We start from the raw sequence: 24,451 nt of genomic DNA, 5'->3' as shown, positions 1-24,451 counted from the left end.
GGATTGGGCTGGATGATGATGATCTCATTATAGGAAGATGGCAACCAATTGAGTATGAAAATATCCCTCCATACTGTGACTACTGTAAACATCAAGGCCACATGATAGACGAGTACAACTTCAAAATAAGGGATGAGGAATTCAGGAAAAGGAAAGAGTTGGAGAGTGAAAAGAAAGACAAAAATAAAGGTGAGCAGGTGCAACAGGGAAATGATAACAAAAAAACCAAGACAAGGGAACAAGAACAAAAGCAAAACCTAAATAACAAGGAAGGGAACAACCAAAACCAACTGGACCAACAAAAGGAACAGGAATGGCAAGTACAGAAAAAGAGAAATAACAAGTAACAAGATGACAAAGCACAGTAAACAGAATGAAGACCAACCTCATCACAAGACAATATGACAAAGGAGCATCATCAACAAACACAACAGCAAATAGGTACAACTAGCATCTATAACCATAATTCTTTCACCAATCTGAACATGCAGGAGAAACAAAATGTAGATAGTGAGGAGCATACTAACAATGGAGGAACACGAACACAAACAAAAAATAGACCATAGCCAAAAAGCACAGTGCATACAAAAGAGAAGCAAGGACAATAACAAGAGCACATGTATTGACTCTATGCTCCCAATCTCCACAAAACCCAATATTTCACCTTTTAACTGTAATGTTGAAGTAGAAGGAGGGATGGATAGGGGAAGTCAGGAGAAACATACTAACATGCCGGAATGGGTGTCCAAATGGGGGAATCTGACTCATGTTCTGCATGAGGGTATACACATTGACCATAGTTTAGACCCTAGAGCGTCTGCTACCATTAAAACTCAACAACACAATCCGAGATTTCAATAGGTACAACAGCAAAAACATTCAGGGGTGCAACAATGACTATTACAGAAAATGTCAGGGGAAACAACAAGTTGAGGAAAGAACAATTGATAGTTAGAACAATGGAGCAATGGAAAAAGATATGTGAAACAAAACAAGTATTAGTCACCAAGGAACCACTCCCAAGAGCAAAAACAAACCTAGTAAGAAACAGAGAGAAGCAGCTAAAAAGCGACAGAACAAGCAATAAGAGAGTGATTAACATGGGGAACAAAAGAATGATGAAGTGTACCAAAAGTTTATTATGGTGGATGATCAACAGGTAATGGATATTACTCCTCTCCAGACTCAGTATATGACTCCTCCTCCTAATGTGCCTCCCGATAAAATGGCACAATACTTGTCAAACCAATATTGTTCCAGCTATTGATGAATATGTTGTAGATAATTCTGAGGATGAAGTAGATGTGGATAACCAGTCTTTACATGATCCTGATGATGATGATGAGACTTGTCATGTTTTTTATCAAAGCATTTAGTCCTCATAAAGATCAAAGCATGGAGAATGAAATTCAACAAGTGACTGACAACCAGGGACTATATCAAAGAGGTTTTCATCATGACAAATTTCATTTTAAAAATCAAGATATCAACACTGTCACTGCAGGCAGACCAAAAACCAGGCTTTTTACTTCCAAATCTTCTCAATGATCAGTACACTTAATGGAATGTAAGGGGAATTAACACCTAGGGTGTTATGAAAAGGCTTAAAATGCTGAAGAAGATGCATCATATCTTTATAATGGCTATCCTGGAACCCTTCTCAAATATCTTTCATGTTCAGACTTTAAAGCATCAACTTGCTATGGACAATGCTATTAGCAACTGCAATGGCAAGATCTGGCTGTTTTGGAATCTAGATGTTGACTACAATTTTATAGAGGAGGCTGAGCAGCATATCACTTGTGAAATTGTTCATAATGAGCTACATACCAAGTTCCCTAATACCTTTGTCTATGCCAAGTGTAAGGACCATCTTAGAAGACCTCTCTAGGATAGAATGTTATATCATTCTATTGCTAAGACCAATTCCCCTTGGTGTGCAGTGGGTAACTATAATGTTATTACTTCCATTGATGAGAAGCTGGGAGGGGTGCCTTACAATATGAGGAAAAGTCTGGAATTCATTGTTGTAATTGAAGCTTTTGGTCTTATGGACCTTGGTTTCAGTGGTCAGAAATTTACATGGTACAACAAAAGGGGTATACACAGCAGGGTGTGGAAGATATTAGACAGAGCTATGGTAAATGACTCTTGGCTGGAAAATATGCCACAAACAACCATCATTCACCTTCCCTCTGTAGGATCAGATCATTGTCCTCTATTGATGGAAATGAATGCTAGAAGTGAAGATCATATTAAATATTTCTAGTTTCTCAACTGCTGGGCTAACCAACCCAATTTCCTTGACATTGTTCAAGCTTGCTGGGATAGGGAACTGGAGGGAAACAACATGTGGAGATTTCATCAGAAGCTCAAAAGATTAGCCTGTACTCTCAGTGCTTGGTCTGAGGGAGAATTTGGTGACATTTTTATCAAAGTCAAGGAGTATAAAAACAGGGTTAAAACTGCTGAAGATCTCTTTATACAAACCAATACAGAGGAGAATAGAACTGCACTACATGAGCTTAATGTTGATTACATCCGATTCTTCAAGTTGGAGGAGTACATCCTAAAGCAAAAAACTCAGTTCCAATGGTTTAAAGAGGGTGACAGCAACACTAAGTATTTTCGCTCCCTAATAAGAGGGAGAAGGAGGAGATTATTTATAAACAGACCTTTAAGAGAGGATGGGGAATGGATACAAGGAGATGAGAATATTGCAAAGGAAGCTTGTGATCACTTTCAACAAATATTTACAGAGGAGAACAAGTTCATCAATGAGGGTCACCTTGACTGTATCCCCAGAATGCTTAATCAAGAACACAATGACATGCCAACTGTCAAGCCTACTATGGAGGAATTCAAAAAAGTGGTGTTCTTTATGAACCCCAATTCTGCAGCAGGTCCAGATGGTATGAATGGATGTTTCTTTCAGAAGTGCAGGAAAATTATCAAGCATGACTTATTAAATGTCATCCTGGACTTCTTCAGTGGGCAAATGGTTCCCAACTATCTTTCCCATTCTTGTATTGTGTTGCTTCCCAAAGTAAAGAATCCAAATAAGCTCTCTGAATTCACGCCCATCAGTCTTAGTAGCCTTACCAGCAAAATCATTTCTAAACTTCCAAGTTTGAGATTGGGTCCTATCTTACCCAACCTGATTTCTCTTAATCAATCAGGTATTTTCAAGCGTAGACACATTTCAGAAAATATCATGCTAGCTCAAGAGATTATTCATCAGATTAAGAAGCCTAATATTTGGAGCAATGTGGTCATTAAATTAGACATGGCAAAGGCCTATGATAGGGTTTCTTGGTCTTATACATGTTTAGTTCTAAGGAAAATGGGCTTTAATGAGGTTTTCATTAATATGGTGTGGACGACCATGGCAAATAACTAGTACTCAATTATTGTCAATGGAAAAAGGTATGGTTGCATTCAATCTACTAGAGGTCTGAAGCAAGGTGACCCCCTATCACCTGCCCTATTTATTTTAGGGGCTGAGGTCCTTTCTAGATCATTGAACAGAGCTCACAGCAATCCTGGATATCATGGTTTCTTTATAGAGATGAAAGGCCCTCAAGTTAACCACCTTAGCTTTGCAGATGATATTATCGTTTTTACTTCTGGAAGGAAAAAGTCTCTTGAACTAATTATGCAGACTCTGAATATCTATGAGGAGACTTCTGGACAATTGTTGAACAAAGACAAAAGCCAATTTTTGGTCCATTCTAATGCCTTCAACAGCACTAAAGACATGATTAAGAGGATCACCCGTTTCAAACAAAAAGAGGGTCCAATTACTTACCTTGGGTGTCCTCTTTACATTGGCAGGCCAAGAATAATTAATTTTCTAATCTCATCAACAAAGTGGTCGACAAAATTACAGTTTGGAAGGCAAAAAATTTGAGCTATGGAGGCAGAAATACTTTAGTCAAACATGTGTTACAGTCACTTCCTATTCACTTGATATCTCTCTTCCCTCTACTGTTAACAAACAAATTCAAAGCTTTATGGCTAATATTTTCTAGGGTTGGAAAAATGAAAGGAAAAAATATAATTGGTCCTTATGGAAGAATTTGAGTTTTCCAAATGAGGAGGGTGGTATTGGTATGAGAAATCTAAAAGATGTGTGCATGGCATTTCAATATAAGCAATGGTGGATCTTTAGATCAAAACACACTATTTGGGGGGATTTTTTGAGAGCTAAATATTGTCAAAGATCCAATCCAATTAGCAAGAAATGGGACACTGGTGAGTCCTTAACCTGGAAACATTTAATGCACAACAAATTGAGGAAAGAGGAACATATACATTGGAAAATCAATTCTGGAACCTGTTCATTCTGGTGGGACAATTGGCTAGGAGTTTTGCCCCTAGCCAACTTTTCTAGTGAAAACAATAGGTTCAACAACAGCACTATGGCTGACTTCCTGATTGAGGGCCAATGGAACATGGAGATGGTGATACAGCAGGCTCCTCACAGCATGGTAGCTAACATCCTAGATACCCACTTTCAGTACCAGCAAGAAAATCCTGACCAAGCAGTGTCGAAGCTTACTACAGATGGAAATTTCAGTTGTTCTTCTGCCTGAAATGCCTTGAGGGAGAAAAGGAACAAGATTCAGTTTTATGCCTTTATTTGGCATAAAAACATCCCTTTTAAATGCTTTTTTTTGTTGTGGAGGGCTTTAAAAGGTAAGCTACCTACTAATGAGAAAATTACTAGCTTTGGCAATGATCCGGCAACCTGCTATTGCTGTGACTGACCAGGTTGGGACACTAATGATCACATCTTCAACACTGGCCAGTTTGCAACACACATATGGAGGTATTTTGTTGTGCAAGCTGGGATCAATACTGATCACACCCCTCTTACTCATCTAATCATGAGATAATGGTCGACCAAGTACAACAATGAAGCCCACAAGGTAATTCTTCCTGCTACTCCTATATTCATTTGGTGGAATATATGAAAAACAGGTGTGCTAGGAAATATGAAGGAAAACAATCCAATGCCTCTAGGTTAAGTATGTAGTCTACAAAGACAATTACAAGCTTATGGATACTAATTTCCCATACATCAAATGGTCTTCGAAATGGAAAGTCTTGATCAAGCAGGCATATAATTGTTTTCATGATACCAAGGTGCTTTTGGTGTCTTGGAAAAGACCTCCTGATCAATGGGTTAAATTAAATACATATGGTAGTGCTTTAAGTAATCCCGAAAGAATAGGTGCAGGAGGTATTATCAGGGAACACAATGGCGAAATGGTCTTAACGTTTGCTACCCCATTGGGAGAAGGAACTAACAACCAAGCTGAAAAAGGAGCAGCTATATTTGGCATTAACTGGATACTTCCGCTAGGTTACAGGAATGTCATTTCAAAAGTGGACTCGCAGCTACTAGTGGACTAGATAATGCTCAAAGCTAAACCTCCATGGAGTGTTAACACACAGGTACAACAGCTCCAAGAACTCATCAGACAGGCCCACAATTTTTCTTGCAAACATACCTTCAGAAAAGCCAATTTTGTTGCTGATTTCCTATCAAAACAAAGTCACAAGATCACAAGTCCTCATATTACGGCAATCAACAATTACCAAAGAAAGCAAGAGCCTACTACCAACTAGACATGCTTGAGATGGCAAGTTTCAGGAAAAGGAAAATCAAGAAAATCAAATAACCCCCCTGAGTATGGGTACTCCTTTTTCAACCTAGCTATGGTTTAATATGATAGCTCTTTTGAATAGGTATAGTTTTTATCCTTTTGCTATTCTAAGGGGAGAGTCTCCCTTATTTATGTTTCCTAGATTCATTGTATCGAGAAGAGTCCTCTCTTTTAGGTACTTAGTGTCTAGGTTTCCTCATTTAGTATGGGAATAAGTTGACTATCCCTAGTAGGAGGGTCGACTCATGACCCACCATAAGATCGGAGGTAAGGTTTATGTACCCCTCCTTGTACTTATTCTATTTTTATCTATGCTAAGGCTAGGGGGTGTTTCTAACCTCCTGACACCCCGAAGAGTCGTTAAGAAATAAAAAAATAAACCTAAACCCAAAACCAAAAACCCTAAACCCTAAATCCAAACTCAAAACCCTAAACCATAAACCCTAAATCCTAAACTCTAAACCCTAAATCCTAAGCCATAAATCTTAAACCCTAAAATCATAACCCTAAATCCTAAACCCAAAACCCGAAACCCAACCCTAAACCCTAAACCCTAAATCCTAAACCTTAAACCCTAAACCCTAAACCTTAATCTCTAAACCCTAAATCCTAAATCTTAAACTATAAACCCAAACCCTAAATCCTAAACGGAAAACCCAAAATCTTAAAGCTAAACCCTATACCCCAAACCCTTAACCATAAACCCTAAACCCTAAACCCTAATTCCTAACCGTAAACCCTAAATCTTAAACGTTAACGACTAAACCCTAAACCAAAACCTAAAACCTTATACCATAAATCCTAAACACTAAACCCTAAACCCTAACCCCTAAACCATAAACCGTAAACCTACATCCCAAAACCCTAAATTCTAACCCCTGAACCCTAAACTGTAAACCCTATACCCAAACCCTTAGAGCATAAACCCAAAACCTATAACCCAAAACCCTAAATCCTAAACCCTAAACCCTTAACAATATACCCAAAACCCTAAACAATAAGGCATAAACTCTAAACCCTAAACCCAAAACCCAAAACCCTTAACCCTAAACCTTAAAACCTAAACGCTAATCCCTTAACCCCTAACCATTAACCCTAACCTCTAAACCCTAAACCCTAAAACCTAAACGCTAAACCCTAAACCCTAAATCTAAACAATAAACCTTAAACCCTAAACCCTAAACCCTAAACCTTAAACCCTAAAATCTAAACCTAAACCCTAAACCTTAAACCCTAAAACCTAAACCCTAAACCCTAAACGCTAAACCCTTAAGCCTAAACACTAGACCCTAAACCATAAACCCTAAAACCTTAACCATAAACCTTAAATGCTAAACCCTAAACCTTAAACCCTAAAACCTAAACACTAGACCCTAAACCCTAAACCTAAACCCTTGGCCTTAAGCCCTAAACCCTAAACTCTAAACCCTAAACCCTAAATCTTAAAACCTAAACCCTAAACCTGAAACCTGAAACCATTGTGACGACCTGTAAAATAAATAGGTGAAACTTGATGCAGTACAGATTTCATCATGGCCATTTACTAGAAGCCAAGCTCAAGACCTTCAAAGGATGCAATGGTTATTTATGAAGATGTAGGTGCTGGAGATGGGGTTGCTGACAAGCAAGGACTTTCATGCCTTGAAGCTTGCAGAAGAAGGCACTATTGGCGAGTAGGGCCCACTTAGCGCATCGCTGAAAGGCTTAGGCGATGGTCCCATCTCGCCTAATTCTCCAGAACGTGACCATGGCTGAAGATTACGGAGAGAAGCTCCCCAACCAAGTCGACACATCACCAAACTCACTTGGCGACGCGACCCAGTTTGCCCATTGTCATTCTGGGTCACTTTTGGGCCCTTTTATCTAAAACGTATAAATATCTAGCTAGGGTTCATTTTAGACTTAGATTATTTTGAATGTTGAAAACTAAAATCTCATGTATGAGTGTTGAGAACATGGTTAAGCTTTTGTTTCCTTTTGTTAGAAACGTTGGTTGCTTGGGATATCGATTCCCTTGAGGTCATCGTAAGAGTTAGCTGCTATAATTGGATCAATGAATCGAGGTCATTGGGTTTATTATACCCTTTGGTTGCTTTTTGTTTCCTCTTGTTTGTGACATGTCTATCTTTATTGTCTGTCTTTTGATTTTCCATTGTTTATCATCGTTTCTCTTGTGAGAATCATATCATTTGGTATTAGAGCCAAGCCTAGCTTCGTTCCCACGAATTTAGTATTGGGGTTTTGTTACTATAAAAATTTTGTTCATTTTCATTTTTTTTTGTGAATTTGCTGAAATGGGTTTCTTAGATTTGAGTCTTATTTGAGTTTCTAAGGTTGAAATAGTGTTCTGCAACCCTATTTCAGTCTTGGGCCCAATTGGAAGGAGTTTGGAGGCTTGTTGAAGAATCCATCATTGAAGACTTGAAGAAGCTTGAAGAAGACAAAATGGGTTTTAAAATTTGAAGTATTTGGTTTGGAATTGAAGGTTAAAACATAGAATTTGGAAAAGGCTAGACAGAGCCTTAGTTAATGATGTTTGGTTGGAAAAGATGCCCCAAACTACTATCACTCACCTGCCTTGTTTAGGGTCTGATCATTGTCCTCTACTGATGGAGCAGAATGCAAAAGAAGAGGAACACATCAAATACTTTAAATTCCTTAATTGTTAGGCTGACCAAACTAACTTCCTTGACATTGTTAAAAATTGCTGGGAAAGGATTATAGAGGGTAACAACATGTAGAACTTTCACTAGAAATTGAAAAGGTTGTCCAACACCCTTTGTCTTGGTCCAAGAAAGAATTTGGTAATATTTTTGGTAAAATCAGGGAGTATGAGGAAAATATTAGAATGGCTGAGGAGAACCTCATTCATGATCAGAAGGATACCAACAGGACAACCCTTCATGAGCTTAATGCAGAATATATCAAGTTCTTGAAGTTGGAGGATTCCATTTAGAAATAGAAAACCCAATTTCAGTGGTTCAAGGAAGGTGATGCCAACTCTAAGTACTTCCATTCCCTGATAAGAGGGAGAAGAAGAAGATTGTTTATTCACAATCTTATTAGAGATGATGGGGAGTGGTTGCAGGGAGATGATACTATTGCTAAGGCTGCCTGTGATCATTTCCAGAATATCTTTACAGGGGCAATAAATTTATCAATGAGGGGGCCTTGGATTGTATTCCTAGGATGGTCAATCAGGAACAAAATGATAGTTTCACTACCATCCCTACTATGGCAAAAGTGAAAGAAGTGGTGTTCTCTATGAATCCTTATTCTGCAGCTGGTCCGGATGGGATGAATGGGTATTTTTTTCAGAAATGCTGGCCTATTATCAAGCATGACCTCCTTGGTGTCATTCAAGCAATCTTTTGTGGTCAAATGATTCCCAAATGTTTTTCCCATTCTTGTATTGTGCTTCTCCCTAAGGTGAACAATCCTACTAAACTCACTGAATTCAGGCCTATCAGTCTAAGCAACTTCACTAGTAAAATCATTTCTAACATGGTGGTAGAGCAATATTGGTCAAACATGTGTTGCATTCTCTATCTATTCACCTCCTATCAGCAGTAACTCCTCCAGTTACTGTCCTCAAGCAGATACAAAGCATCATGGCTGATTTTTTCTGGGGATGGAGGAATGAAAGGAAAAAATACCATTGGGCCTCTTGGAAAAACTTAAGCTTTCCTTATGATGATGGGGCTGTTGGTATGAGGAACCTCAAGGATGTATACATTGCCTTTCAATATAAACAATGGTGGATTTTTAGATCCAAGCATACCCTTTGGGAAGATTTTTGCAAGCTAAATACTGTCAAAGGTCTAATCCAATTAGCAAGAAATGGGATACAGGAGAGTCCTTGACCTGGAAACATCTTATGCACAACAAACACAAAGTTGAAAACCACATTCAATGGAAGCTCAAGTCTGGCAATAGTTCCTTTTGGTGGGACAATTGGCTTGGTATTGGACCTCTGGCTCATTTATCTTATGAGAGTCATAGATTCAACAATATCACTGTGGCAGAATTTTGGCTTGAAGGACAATGGAACTGGAACATGCTCATTCAACAGGCACCTAGCATTCAACTGGCCAACATCCTCTCCACAGAACTCTACATCCAGCAGGACCTCCCAGACCAAGCAATCTGGAAACCAAACAAAGATGGAAACTTCAGTTGTTCATCTGCATGGAATGATATTAGGGAGAAGAGGACCAAGACCATGTTCAACTCATTCAATTGGCATAATAGTATCTCTTTTAAAACTTCATTTCTTTTGTGGAGAATTTTACGTGGTAAACTTCCTACTAACGATAAACTAACCAACTTTGGCATTGAGCCAGCAAATTGTTTTTGTTGTTATAACAGGCCAGGTCTAGATACTATAGAACACACTTTCAACAACGGACAATTTGCAACATATGTGTGGAAAAGTTTTGCCAAAACTGCGGTAATCAACATAGATCAGAGCACCCTCCCCCAACTCATCTTGTAATGGTGGTCAGCCAAGTACAATAATGAAACACATAGGTTGTTGCTACAAGCTACACCGATATTCATTTGTTGGAACTTATGGAAGAATCGATGTTCTAGAAAGTATGGAGGCAAGTCGTCCAACGTTAGTAGAGTCAAATACGCAATCTACAAAGACAACTACAAACCCATGACTACAACTTTCCCTCATATTAAATGGCCTTCCAACTGGAAGGATTTATTTCAGTTTGGGGGAAATCTATCCATGAGACCAAAATAACTCTAGTTAAAAGGATAAAACCTCCAGAGCAATGGGTCAAAATTAATACGGACGGCAGTGCATTAAACAACTCAGGCAGAAGTGGAGCAGGAGGCATAATAAGGGATCAAGGTGGAGAACTGTTACTAGCCTTCGTTGATCCATTAGGGGAAGGTACTAACAACCAAGCTGAAATTGGAGCAGCCATATTTGGCATGACCTGATTACTTCAACTAGGATATAAGAGAGTCATTTTGGAAGTGGGCTCGCAGCTACTGGTGGACTGGATCACACTCAAAGCTAAGCGTCCATGGAGTGTCAACACACAGGTGCAATAGCTTCAAGACCTTATCAGGCAGACTAACAACTTTAGATCCCAACATACCTTCAGAGAAGCCAACTGTGTTGTTGACTCCCTATCAAAGCAAAGTCACAAAATCACAAGTCCACAAATATATTTTATTAGTCAACAATTACCAAGCGAAGCAAGAGCATATTACCAACTAGACATGGTTGAGATGGCAAGTTTCAGGAGAAGGAAAATCAAGAGGATTAAAGAACCACCCTGAGTATTGATATAGCCTTTTCAACTTAGCTATGGGTTAAAATTTTATAGCTCATTTGAATAGGTTTAGAAGTTAATTTTTTGTTGATGTAAGGGGAGAGTCTCCCTTATTTACGATTCCTAGATTCCTTGTATTAAGAGGAGTCCTCTCTTAGATGCTTGGATTCTTGGTTCACCTTTTTTTGTAAGAGGATGAGTTGACTAACCTTTTAGGTAGGTCGACTACTGAACCATCATAGTGTCACGACCCAAGCCTACGGCCTAGACATGACATGGCGAATGAGGAACCCGAAGGAACCCCAAACAAGCCTCTCAAACTTGTCATCACACTTCATCGGTCGCGGAAGTACAATCAACATTAATTAACGGGAAATAGGGACTAAGGGCAAACCATTTCAAAATGACATCATAGAACAAGAGTCAAACTCATTTACAAAATATTTGTCCACCACACACCTCTACATACATAGATAGGACGGGGGCCATGACATACTACCGGCTCCCCTCATAGTCAAAATACAATTGCAAGCTAAAGTCTCAAAACATAGGAGTAGGAAACATAACATAGCCCTCGAATCATTGAGGACTCACCAACAAACTCGGATAAGCACCGTACTAGCCACGTGAATGGAGAGAAGGATCAAGAGTAGCTCCGGTCCCTACATGGTGACATCATGTAGGCAAAATATGCGTTAGTACTTGGAATGTACTAAGTATGCGGGGTGCAACACAACAATAGACAAGGACACAATCGAAATACAAGAAATAGTTTCATAGGCATTATGAATAACAATATGAGGATGCATGATCAAAGTGAAGTCAAAACATGTTTAAGTAAATCTATACTAATAGTAGATATCATATGTGTATGCATGATCCAACCAATCTATAACCCCAACTTAGGATGGGGGATGCCGTTCACACCCGGACACCCTGGTGGCAAGGTATAAACCCCTCACATGGTTGATGTTGGTCACACCCCAAGCATCCTAGGTGGTGAGATATAAACCTCTCACATGGTTGATGTTGGTCACACCCCAAGCATCCTAGGTGGTGAGATATAAACCTCTCACATGGTTGTCCGGTTCTTTTCCCCCGGACCGGGCATGGTCATGCAACACTTTATATAGGAAATTCCCATTAGGCTCTAATGCAATCTCACGTATGGAATGAACATATACACAAGCTTAGTTTGTCATCAACACATCTCTGGATTGCCATACATCTCATAACTCAAGCTTTAAAGCATCGATTCATCAATTCTCCATAGTTGGACATTTTGTCAAACACCTTGAAGGCATGTAATGGAATCAAAGAGCATGGAAAATAGGGTAGTAATTATGCAGCCAAACCAGTGAACAACCTACAACAACACCTTTTAACACCCACAATACCACATGAAAATCTCCACATCCATTCCAAATTTAGATTCAAGTTCTAGAGTCACAACATGCTCAAAACAATCACTTTTCATGTTTAAAATTCAATGTGCAGGAAATTATTACAAAGAACAAGACTAATTTATGAATCTTAACTTAAACCATGAATTAGTGAGTAGAATAGAGTCTAGGCACTATGGGTGGAAGGACCCATGAGTTCAACACCACATACCTTGAGTTCTTATGAAGGTCTTGAGAGTGTCTTCAATGGAAGCTTGGAACTTGGAGCAAGAGTCTCTTCAATCTTGAGGAAGGTTTTGGATTAGGGTTCTTGAGAGAACTTGAGAGAAAATGTGTCTAAGTATGGGAGAGGTGTTTTGCAAAATGTTTTAGAGATGGGAATTGAACTAATGGTATATAGGAAATAACATATGCCCTTTGGAAAAATGGTCCAACACTTAGAAAAAAATGAGGCGGGTGAACAGTAAAAACGCTCACTGGAAATTGCATTTCCTGTCGGACAGATTTTACGAAAATGGGCATAACTTCTTCGTCCGAACTCCGAATGAGGTGAAACGAAGTGCGTTAGGTAACTAACTCAAAGGTATTTCCATGGATATGTTATGGTCCACCCAATTATTTGTGTTCTAGGAGATATGACCCTCCAAAGTAGACCCTCCAAAAAGGCTTCACTTGGAAATTTCGGATTTTGATACAGTTGCTCTAAAATTTGGGTTAGACCCATTTCCCACTCAATTTGACCCCCTAAACAAGAATATGAAGTCGGATTTTTGAAAAACGAAATGGATTTTTTTGATATAGCTAAACAAATTTCCGGTAACTTTCGAACCACATTTTTAAGAAACTTTTGGGTCATTTCAACCCTAAACCCTATACCCTAACCTTATACCCTAAACCATAAATTCTAAACACTAAACACTAAACCCTATACCCTAAATCTAAAATCTAAACCCTAAACCCTAAACCGTAAACCTTAAACCCTAAACCCTAACCCCTAAACCTTAAATATATACCCTAAACCATAATTCCTAAACCCTAAAATCTAAACCCTAAACCCTAAACCCTAAACCATAAACCATAAATCCTAAACCCTAGCCCTAAACCTAAACCATAAACCGTAACCATCAACCAAATCCCTAAACCCTAAATTCAACTCCTAGATCCTAAAACCAAAACCATAATCCTAAACCTAATTCCTGAACCCTAAATTCAAATTCTAAACCCAAAAACCTAAACCCTAACCCTAAATCCTAAACCCTAAACACTAAATCATAAATCTAAATGTTAAACCTTAAACCCTAAATCATGAATCAAAACTCTAAACCCTAAGCCCTAAATACTAAACTCTAAACCCTAATCCTTAAACATTAAACTCTAAACCCTAAACACTAAACCCTAACTCAAAACATTAAACCCTAAACAATAAACCTTAAACTCTAAAACCTAAACCCTAGATTTAAAACCCTAAACTATAAAACATAAACCCAAAGCCCTAAACCATTAACCATAAACCCTAAACCCTAAATAATAAACCATAAACTCTAAACCCTTAACCATAAACCCTAAACCCTAATTAATAAACCCAAAACCCTAAACCCTAAACTCTAAACCCTAAAACCTAAACCATATACCCTAAACCCTAAACCTTAAACCCCAAACCCTAAACCCCAAACCCTAAACCTTAAACCCTAAACCCTAAAACCTAAACCCTCAACTTAAACCCTAAACCCTAAACCCTAAATCCTAAACCCTAACCCCTAATCTCTAAACCTTAAATACAAACTCTTACCTTAAAACTAAACCTTTCAACCCTTCAGCCTAAACTCTAGACTGTACACCCTAACCTAAGACCCTAAAGCCTAAAGGCAAAAGAGTAAAAATCCTGAAGTCTAAACTCTAAATCGAAACTCTAAACCCTAAACCCTAAAACCTAAACACTAAAACCTAAACTCTAAACCCTAAACCCAAAAACCTAAACACTAAACCCTACACACTAAACCGTAAAATCAAATCTATAAATTCTAACACAAAACCCTCAACCCTAAACCCTAAACTCTAAACCCAAAACCTTAAATACTAAACCCAAAAACAAAACCCTAACCCCTAAACCTTAAATATAAACCTTAAACCCTAACCCTAAACCCTAAACCCAAAACCTAAACCCTAAACCATCAATCCTAAACCCTAACCCTAAACCCTAAACCCTAAATCCAAAACCTAAGCCTAGAACTCTAAACCCTAAACCCAAGACCCTAAACCTTTAACCCAAGACCCAAAACTCTAAACCCCAAACCTAAACACTAAACCCTAAACCACAAACTCTAAACCCTAAACCCTAAACCCTAAACTCTAAACTCAAAACAGTATACCTTAAACCCTATACCCCAACCCTAAACCTTAAACCTTAAACCCTAAACCATAAAACCCAAACCCTAAAACATAAACCCTAAATCCAAAACACTAAACCCTAAACCCTTAACAAAAAACCCTAAACCCTAAAACGTAAATCATAAAACCTAAACCCTAATACCTAAACCCTAAACCTAAATCATAAACCCTAACCCTAAACCCTAAACCCTAAACCTTAACACACTTAACTCTAAACTCTAAACCCTTAACCCTATACCTTAAACCCTAAACACTTAACCCTTACCCCTATATCCTAAACCATAAATACTAAATCCTAAATCCATAAACCCATAAAAAAAACCTAAACCCTAAACCCTAAACCCTAACCCTAAACCTAATTCATAAACCCTAAATTCAAATTATAAACCCTAAAGACTAAATCCTAAACCTTAAACCTTAAACCCTAAATCATAAACTCTTAACGTTAAACCTTAAACCCTAAATCCTAAAGCCTAACACCTAACCCAAAACTTAATTACTAAACCCTGAATCCAAACTCTAAACCCTAAACCCTAAATCCTAAACTCTAAACCCAAATATTTAAACCATAAACCCTAAACCCTAAACCCTAACTCAAAACATTAAACCCTAAATCCTAAACTCTAAACCCAAATTATTAAACCATAAACCCTAATCCATAAACCCTAACTCAAAACATTAAACCCTAAACACTAAACCCTACACATTAAACCCAAAACCCTAAAACCTAAACCCTAGATTTAAAACCCTAAACCACAAAACAATAAAACCTAAACTCTTAACCATGAACCCTAAACCATAAACCCTAAACCATGAACCATAAACCATAAACCCTAAACCCTAAACCCTAAACCCTAAACCCTAAAGCCTAAACCCTAAACTTAAACCATAAACACTAAACCCTAAATAATAAACCCTAAAACATAAACCATAAACACTAAACCTTAAACTCTAAACCCTAAAACCCAAACCATATACCCTAAACCCTAAACCCTAAAACTAAAACCGTAAACCATAAACCCTAAACCCTAAACCCTACAACCTAAACCCTCAACCTTTAACCCAAAACCCAAAACCCTAACTTCAAACTCTAAACCCTAAACCATAAACCCTAAATCCTAAACTCTAAACCCTAAACCCTAAACCCTAATCCCTAAACCCTAAAGACAAACTCTAATCTTAAACCTAAAGCCAAAACCCTAGCCCTTCAACCTTAAACCCTAAATTTAAGATTGTATACCCTAAACCCTAAACCCAAGACCCTAAACCTTAAAGCGTAAAGGCAAAAGCCTAAACCCTAAAGCCTAAATTCTAAATCCAAACTCTAAACCCTAAACCTTAAACCCTAAACACTAAATCATAAACTCTATACCCTATGCCCTAAACCCTACACCATAAACCCTAAAATAAAATTTCTAAATCTTAACACTAAACCCTTACCTTAAACCCTAAACCCTAAACTCTAAGCCTTAAATCGTAAACATTAAACCATAAACCATAAACCCTAAACCCTAACTATAAACACTAAATCCTAAACTTTAAAGCCTAAACCCTAAACCCTAAATCCTAAACACTAAATCCTAAACCCTAACCCCTAAACCCTAAACTTAAAACCAAGAACTGAAACCCTAAACTCTAAAACTGAAACCTTAAACCTTTAACACTAAATCCTAACCATAAAGCCTAAACCCTAAAACCTAAATCCAAACTCTAACCAGAAACCCTAAACCCTAAATATTAAAATCTAAACCCTAAGCCTAAAATACAAAAACCTAAACCCTAACCCTAAACCAAAACCTTAACCCCAAAATCTAAACCCTACTCCCTCAACCTTCAACTCAAAACCCTAAACCTAAAACCCTAAAACCCTAAGCCATAAAATTTAAACCCTAACCCATAAACCCTAAACCATTAACTATAAACTTTAAACCCAAAACCCAAAACCCTTAACCCTAAACTATAAAACATATACCCCAAATCCTTAATCCAAAATCCTAAATCCTAATACCACAACCCTAAAACCTAAACCCTAATATTTAAATCGTTAACCATAAACTCTAAACTTTAAACCATAAACCCTAAAACCTAAACCCTAAAATTTAAACCCTAAGCCATAAACCCTAAACCCTTAACCATAAACTCTAAACTCTAAACCCAAAACCCAAAACCCAAAACCCTAAAACCTAAACCATAAATTTAAAATCGTAAACCCTAAAACCTAAACACTAAACCCTAAGATTTAAACCCTAAACCCTTAACCATAAACTCTAAACACTAAACCCAAAACCCAAAACCGAAAACCCTAAAACCTAAACCATAAATTTAAAATCGTAAACCCTAAACCCTAAAATTGAAACCTTAAATCCAAAACTCTTACCAATAAATTCTAAACTCTAAACCCAAAATTCAAATCCTTAAACCCTAAATTCTAAACCTTAAACCTTTACCATAAATACTAAACTCTAAACCCTAAACCCTAAACCTTAAACCTAAACCATAAACCCAAAACCCTAAACAATAAACCCGAAACACTAAACCCTAAACCCTAAACCCTAAACCAAACCCTAAACCCTAAAACCTAAGTCCTCAACCCTAAACCCTTAGCCACATACCTAAAACCCTAAACCTTCAACCCAAAACCCAAAAACCCAATAACCTAAACCTTAAACTCTAGACTGTACACACTAAGCTCTAAATCGAAAAACCAAAACCCTTAACCCCAAAATCTAAACCCTACTCCCTCAACCTTTAACTCAAAACCCTAAACCTAAAACCCTACAACCCTAAAACCCTAAGCCATAAAATTTAAACCCTAACCCATAAACCCTAAACCATTAACTATAAACTGTAAACTATAAACTCTAAACCCAAAACCCAAAACCCTTAACCCTAAACTATAAAACCTATACCCTAAATCCTTAGTCCAAAATCCTAAATCCTAATACAACAACCCTAAAACCTAAACCCTAATATTTAAATCGTTAACCATAAACTCTAAACTTTAAACCATAAACCCTAAAACCTAAACCCTAAAATTTAAACCCTAAACCATAAACCCTAAACGCTTAACCATAAACTCTAAACTCTAAACCCAAAACCCAAAACCCAAAACCCAAAACCCAAAACCCTAAAACCTAAACCATAAATTTAAAACCATAAAACCTAAACCCTAAACACTAAACCCTAAAATTTAAACCCTAAACCATAAACCCTAAACCCTTAACCATAAACTCTAAACACTAAACCCAAAACCTAAAACCCTAAAACCTAAACCATAAATTTAAAACCGTAAAACCTAAACCCTAAACCCTAAAATTGAAACCTTAAATCCAAAACCCTTAACAATAAATTCTAAACTCTAAACCCAAAATTCAAAACCTTAAACCCTAAATGCTAAACCTTAAACCTTTACCATAAATACTAAACTCTAAACCCTAAACTCTAAACCCTAAACCTAAACCATAAACCCAAAACCCGAAACAATAAACCCGAAACACTAAACCCTAAACCCTAAACCCTAAACCAAACCCTAAACCTTAAAACCTAAACCCTAAAACCTAAATCCTCAACCCTAAACCTTTAGCCACAGAACTAAAACCCTAAACCTTCAACCCAAAACGCAAAACCCGATAACCTAAACCTTAAACTCTAGACTGTACACACTAAGCTCTAAATCAAAAATCCTAAACCCTAAACCCTAACCCTACTAGCTAAAGCCTAAATCCTAAACCCTAACTCCTAAATTCTAAACTCTATACCCTAAAGCCTAATCTAAAACCCTAAACCCTAAACCCTAAAATCAAAACCCAAAATCCTAACCCTAAGCCCTAAACCCTAAAACCTAAATCCAAAACCTAAAAACCTAACCCTCAATCCTAAAACCTAAACCCTAAACTCTAAACCCTAAACCTTAAACTCTAAACCATATACCATAAACTCTAAACCCTAACCCTAAATCCTAAACCCAAAACCCTAAATCTTAAAACCTAAAACCTAAAACCTAAACCCCAAACCCTTAACCTTAAACCCTAAACTATGAACCCTATATCCTAACAGTAAACCCTAAATCTTAACCTTTAAGCCTAAACCCTAAACCCTAAATCCTAATCGTAAACCCCAAACCCTAAACCCCAAACCCTAAACCTTAAGCCCAAAACCCAAAACACAAAACCATAAAGCCTAAACCGTAAACACTAAACCCTAAACCCTAAAGCCTAAACTATAAACACTAAACCCTTAAATGTAAACCCTAAACCAAACCCTAGGCATTAAACCCTAAACACTAAAACCTAAACTCTCAACCAAAACCCTAAACCCTAAACCCTAAACCCTAAACCTTTAACCCAAAACTCTATCCCCTAAACCTTAAACTGTAGAATTTACACCCTAAGCCCTAAATCAAAAACCCTAAACCCTAAACCTTATCCCTAAAGCCTAAAGCCTAAAGCCTAAAGCCTAAACCCTTAAACCCTTAATACAAACCCTAAACCCTAAACCCTTAATACAAACCCTAAACTCTAAACATTAAACCCTAAACCCTAAATCCTAAACTCTAAACCCTAAACCCTAAGCCCAAAACCATACTTCAAATATCATCCAACAGTTCTACATCAAGGAACAACTTCCTACTTTAGCAAAAGGAAGTTTCATTCTGGAAAAACTTGACATGCCAACATTCAAAAGAAAGAGACTGAAACGAATCAAGAGACCTCCCTAATTTTTAATCTACTCCTTTGAATTTCCTATCTAGGTTTTATTTTTCTAGGTTTGTATTCTTGTCTTCCTTTTGTAAGGTGAGAGTCTCACTTGTTTTATCCTTGTCTTACCTATGTAAGGGGAGAGTCTCCCTTATTTATGTTTCGTAGTTTCTTTGTATCGAGAGGAGTCCTCTCTTTTTAGGTGCATAGTTACTAGGTGTCATCTTTCTAGTATGGGGAAAAGTGGACCTTTCTTAGTAAGAAGGACTACTACAAACCACCATAGGAGCGGAGGTAAGGTTTATGTCCCCCTTCTTGTACTTTGACTATTTTATTTATGCTAAGGCCTGGGGGTGATGCAAAGCCCCTGACCCCCACAAGGGTCGTCAAATAAATAAAAAAAAAACCCTAAACTCCAAACCTTAAATGCTAAACCATAAATCATAAACCATAAACCATAAACCCTAAACCCTAAACCCTTAATCGAAAGCCCTAAATCGTAAAACCTAAACCCTAAACCATAAACCCTAAACTCTAAACCCTAAACCCTAAACCATAAACCCTTAATCCTAACCATAAAGCCTAAATCTTAAACCTTAAAGCCTAAACCATAAACCAAAACCTAAACCATAAACCCAAAACCCTAAACAATAAACCCAAAACCCTAAACCCTAAACCCTAAACCCTAAACCATAAACCCTAAACTCTAAACCATAAACCCTAAACCCTATACTCTAAACTCTAAACTGTAAACCCTAAAACCTAAACCCTAAACCTTAAACCCTAAACCCTAAAACCTAAACCCTCAAAGTCCTAGATCAGTGGATGAAGCTCAACACTGACGGCAGTGCCTAGAGCACCCCAGGCAGAATAGGAGCAGGAGGTAAACTAAGGGATCATACAGGGGAAATGTTACTAGCATTTGCCACTCCCTTGGGGGAGGGAACTAACAACCAAGCCGAATTAGAAGCAGCTATTTTTGGGATGACATGATCTTTGGAACTAGGATAGAAGAATATCCTTTTGGAAGTAGACTCGCAACTTCTGGTGTATTGGATCAAGATCAAAACAAACCCTCCATGGAGCATTAGCAAGAAGGTACAACTACTCCAAGCACTCACTAGGAAGGCACATGAATTCAGGTGTAAGCATATCTACAAAGAAGCCAACTTTGTGGCCGATTGCCTTATAAAACACAATCACAAGTTCCCTAGCCCACAACTATACTTCAACAGTCAACAATTGCCAAAGAAAGCAAAAGCTTACCATCAATTAGACATGCTGGAAATGGCAAGCTTCAGGAGAAAGAAGATTAAGAGGATCAAAGAACCCCCTTGAGGTTGGATACTATCATTTCAACCTAGCTATAGTTTAAAGAATTATAGCTTTTTTGAATGGGTATAGGTTTTCTTTCTAATTTGTAAAGGGAGAGAGTCCCTAGTTTATGATTCCTAGATTCTTTGTATTGAGAGAAGCCCTTTCTTTTAGGTGCTTAGTTTCTTGGTTTCTCCTTTTTTTGAAGGGGGTGAGTTGACTAACCTTATAGAAAGGTCGACAACTGAACCACCATAGGATCAAAGGTTTGGCTTATGTCCCCCTACTTGTAATTTTTGCTTTATAAGTTAATACCTGGGGGTGTTGCTAAGCCCCTGACCCCTCCCAAGGTCATTTTAAAAAATCCTAAACCCTTAACCACAGACCCAAAACACAAAACCCAAAACCCCAAACCTTAAACCTTCAACCCAAAACCTGAAACCCTATACCCTAAACCTTAAACTCTAGACTGTACACCCTAAGCCTTAAACTGAAGTCCCTAACCCTAAACCCTAACTCTAAAGCCTAAATCCTAAACCCTAAACCTTAAATTCAAACCCTAAACCCTAAACCCTAAACCCAAAACCCTAAACCCTAAATCCTAAATTCTAAACCCTAAACCCTAAGCCCTAAAACCTAAACCCTAAAATAAAACCCTAAGTCCTAATAATAAACCCTAAAATCAAAACCCTGAATCCTAATCCAATACCCCAAAATCAAACCCCTAAATCCCTATCCTGAACCCTAAACCCGAAACCCAAAACCCAAAACCTGAAACCCTAAACCTTAAACTCTAAATCCTAAACCCCAAACCATAAACCATAAACCATAAACCATAAACCATAAACCATAAACCATAAACCATAACCCTTAAACCCTAAACCCTAAACCCTAAACTATAAACCAAAAACCGTAAACCAAATCTAAACCCTAAACCCCAAACCCTTAACCTTAAACCCTAAACTCTAAACCCTAAACCCTAATTCATAACCGTAAAACCTAAATCTTAAACCTTAAAGCTTAAACACTAAACCCTATACCATAAACCCTAAACCCTAAACCTAACCCATAAACCCTAAACAATAAACCGGAAACTCTAAACCATAAACCTAAAACCAGAAACCCTTAACCTTAAACTCTAAACCCTAAACCCTAAACCCTAAACCATAAACCCTAAACCATAAAACCTAACCCTAAACCAAACCCTAAAACTTAAACCCTAAAACCTAAAACGTAAACCCTCAGCCCTAAACCCTTAACCCCAAACCCAAAATACTAAACCCTAAACCTTCAACCCACAACCCGAAACCCTATTCCCTAAACATTACACTCTAGACTTTACACCCTAAGCCCTAAAACGAAGACCCTCAACCCAAAACATTGAAGCCTAAACCCTAAATCCAAACTCTAAACCATAAACCCTAAACCATAATTCCTAAACTCTAAACCCTAAACCCTAAGCCCTAATTCCTATAATCAAAACCCTAAATCCTAACCATAAACCCTAAACCCCAAACACTAAATCCGATACCGAAACCCTAACCCTAAGCCCTAAACTCTAACCCTAAACCATAAACCCTATACCCTAGACCCTAAACACAAAACCCTAAACCTTAAAACATAAACCCTAAACACACAATCCTTATCCATAAACCCTAAACCAACAACCCTTATCCACAAACCATAAACTCTAAACCTTAAACCCTAAACCCTAAATCCTAACCATAAACCCTAAACCCCAAACACTAAATCCGATACCCGAAACCCTAAACCTAAGCCCTAAACTCTAACCCTAAACCATAAACCCTATACCCTAAACCATAAACACAAAACCCTAAACCTTAAAACATAAACCCTAAACACACAATCCTTATCCATAAACCCTAAACCAACAACCCTTATCCACAAACCATAAACTCTAAACCTTAAACCCTAAACCCTAAATCCTAACCATAAACCCTAAATCATAAACCTTAAAGCCTAAACCCTAAACATAAACCCAAAACCCAAAACCCTAAACCCTAAACCCTACACCCAAAAACCTAAACCATAAACCCTAAACCCTACACTAAACCATAAACCCAAACCCTTTAACAATGATCTTGAAACCCCACCCTAAACTATAAAGCATAAACCCTAAACTCTAAATTCCAAACCCTAAACCTTATATCCTAAATCCTAAACCATAAACCATAAGCCCTAAAACCTAAACCTTAAAACAAACCTAAACCTTAAAACAAACCTAAACCTAAAACCCAAAACCCTAAAACCTAAACCCTCAACCCTAAACCTTCAACCCAAAATCTGAAACCCTATACCCTAAGCCTTAAGCTCTAGACTATACACACTAATCCCTAAACCAAGGACCCTAAATCCTAAATACTAAACCCTAACCCTAAAGCCAAATGATTAAACCCAAAACCCTAATTCCAAACTCTAAACCCTAAACCCTAAACCCTAAACCTAAATCCTAAACTCTAAACCCTAACCCTAAACGCTAAACCCTAAGCCCTAAACCCTAAAATAAAAACTCTAAATCCTAACCCTAAACCCTAAACCCTAAACCCTAAACCCTAAACCATAAACCATAAACCATAACCTTAACCCTAAACCCTAAACCCAAAACCCATAACCTTAAAACCTCAACCCTAAACCCCAAACCCTTAACCATAAACCCTAAACTCTAGACCCTAAACCCTCAAGCCTAAATTCTAGCCATTAACCCTAAAGCCTAAACCCAAAAACCTATACCCTAAACACTAAACCCTAAACCTAAACCTAAACCATAAACCATAAACCCTAAACAATAAACCCAAAACCCTAAATCCTAAACCATAAACTAAAAATCCTAAACCATAAACCCTAAACCTTAAACCCTAAGCCCTAAATCCTAAAACCTAAACCCTCAACCCTAAACCTTTAACCACAAACCCTAAACCTTCAACCCTAAACCCTATACCCTAAGCCTTAAACTCTAGACTTTACACCCTAAGACCTAAACAGAAGACCCAAAACCCTAAACTCATCGCTTCCCCATTTCACAATTTTTTTTGTCTCTAATTTCTATCTCTAAGCTTAATGCTCCCAAATTTCTAGCCCTACGGCTACAACTACAATGGCTAGTGGAACCGTTAGAATGGCGCGTGAGCTGCTGATAGGTCTCTCCTGGCCGCTGGACCAGTCCCAATAGAGTACATCAGGTTTTTGAAAATGGAGGACTTCATTTTGAAACAAAAAACTCAACTACAATGGTTCAAAGAGGGTGATGCTAACACAAATATTTCCATTCACTGATAAGAGGAAGGAGAAGAAAATTTTTTATTCATAAACTTATTAGGGAAGATGGGGAGTGGATAGAGGGAGATGAAAACGTTGCAGAGGCTGCTTGTGTCCATTTTCAAAATATTTTTACTGGAGAGGACAAGTACATCAATGAAAATGCTATCAGTTGTATCCCCAGGATGGTCAACCAAGATCAAACTAATAGCCTTACTACCATGCCTACTCTGGAAGAGTTGAAAGAACTGGTTTTCTCTATGAATCCTAACTCCGCAACCGGGCCGGATGGGATGAATGGCTATTTTTTTCAGAAATGTTGGCATATTATCAAGCATGATCTCTTTGGTGTTATTCAAGATTTCTTCTTTGGTCAAATGATTCCTAAATATTTCTCTCACTGTTGC

General features: G+C 37.8%; 2 protein-coding genes across 2 annotated transcripts in view; both read left to right on the top strand.

Annotated features, from left to right (window-relative positions):
- Positions 1–24,451, top strand: part of LOC125874890 (uncharacterized) — a 942,258-nt gene that overhangs the window by 605,771 nt on the left and 312,036 nt on the right. The window lies entirely within an intron of this gene.
- Positions 529–4,595, top strand: LOC125873814 (uncharacterized). Its single transcript, XM_049554662.1, has 7 exons — positions 529–781; positions 1,261–1,355; positions 1,682–1,862; positions 1,944–2,140; positions 2,270–3,315; positions 3,427–3,776; positions 4,366–4,595. Exons 1-7 carry the CDS (start codon positions 529–531, stop codon positions 4,593–4,595), a joined length of 2,352 nt encoding a protein of 783 aa, XP_049410619.1.

This window comes from Solanum stenotomum, chromosome 8, assembly GCF_019186545.1.
Source record: "Solanum stenotomum isolate F172 chromosome 8, ASM1918654v1, whole genome shotgun sequence".
Classification (NCBI taxonomy): Eukaryota; Viridiplantae; Streptophyta; class Magnoliopsida; order Solanales; family Solanaceae; genus Solanum; species Solanum stenotomum.
The sequence above is the reverse complement of the archived record's forward strand: the minus strand, read 5'-3'. Positions and strand labels throughout refer to the sequence as shown.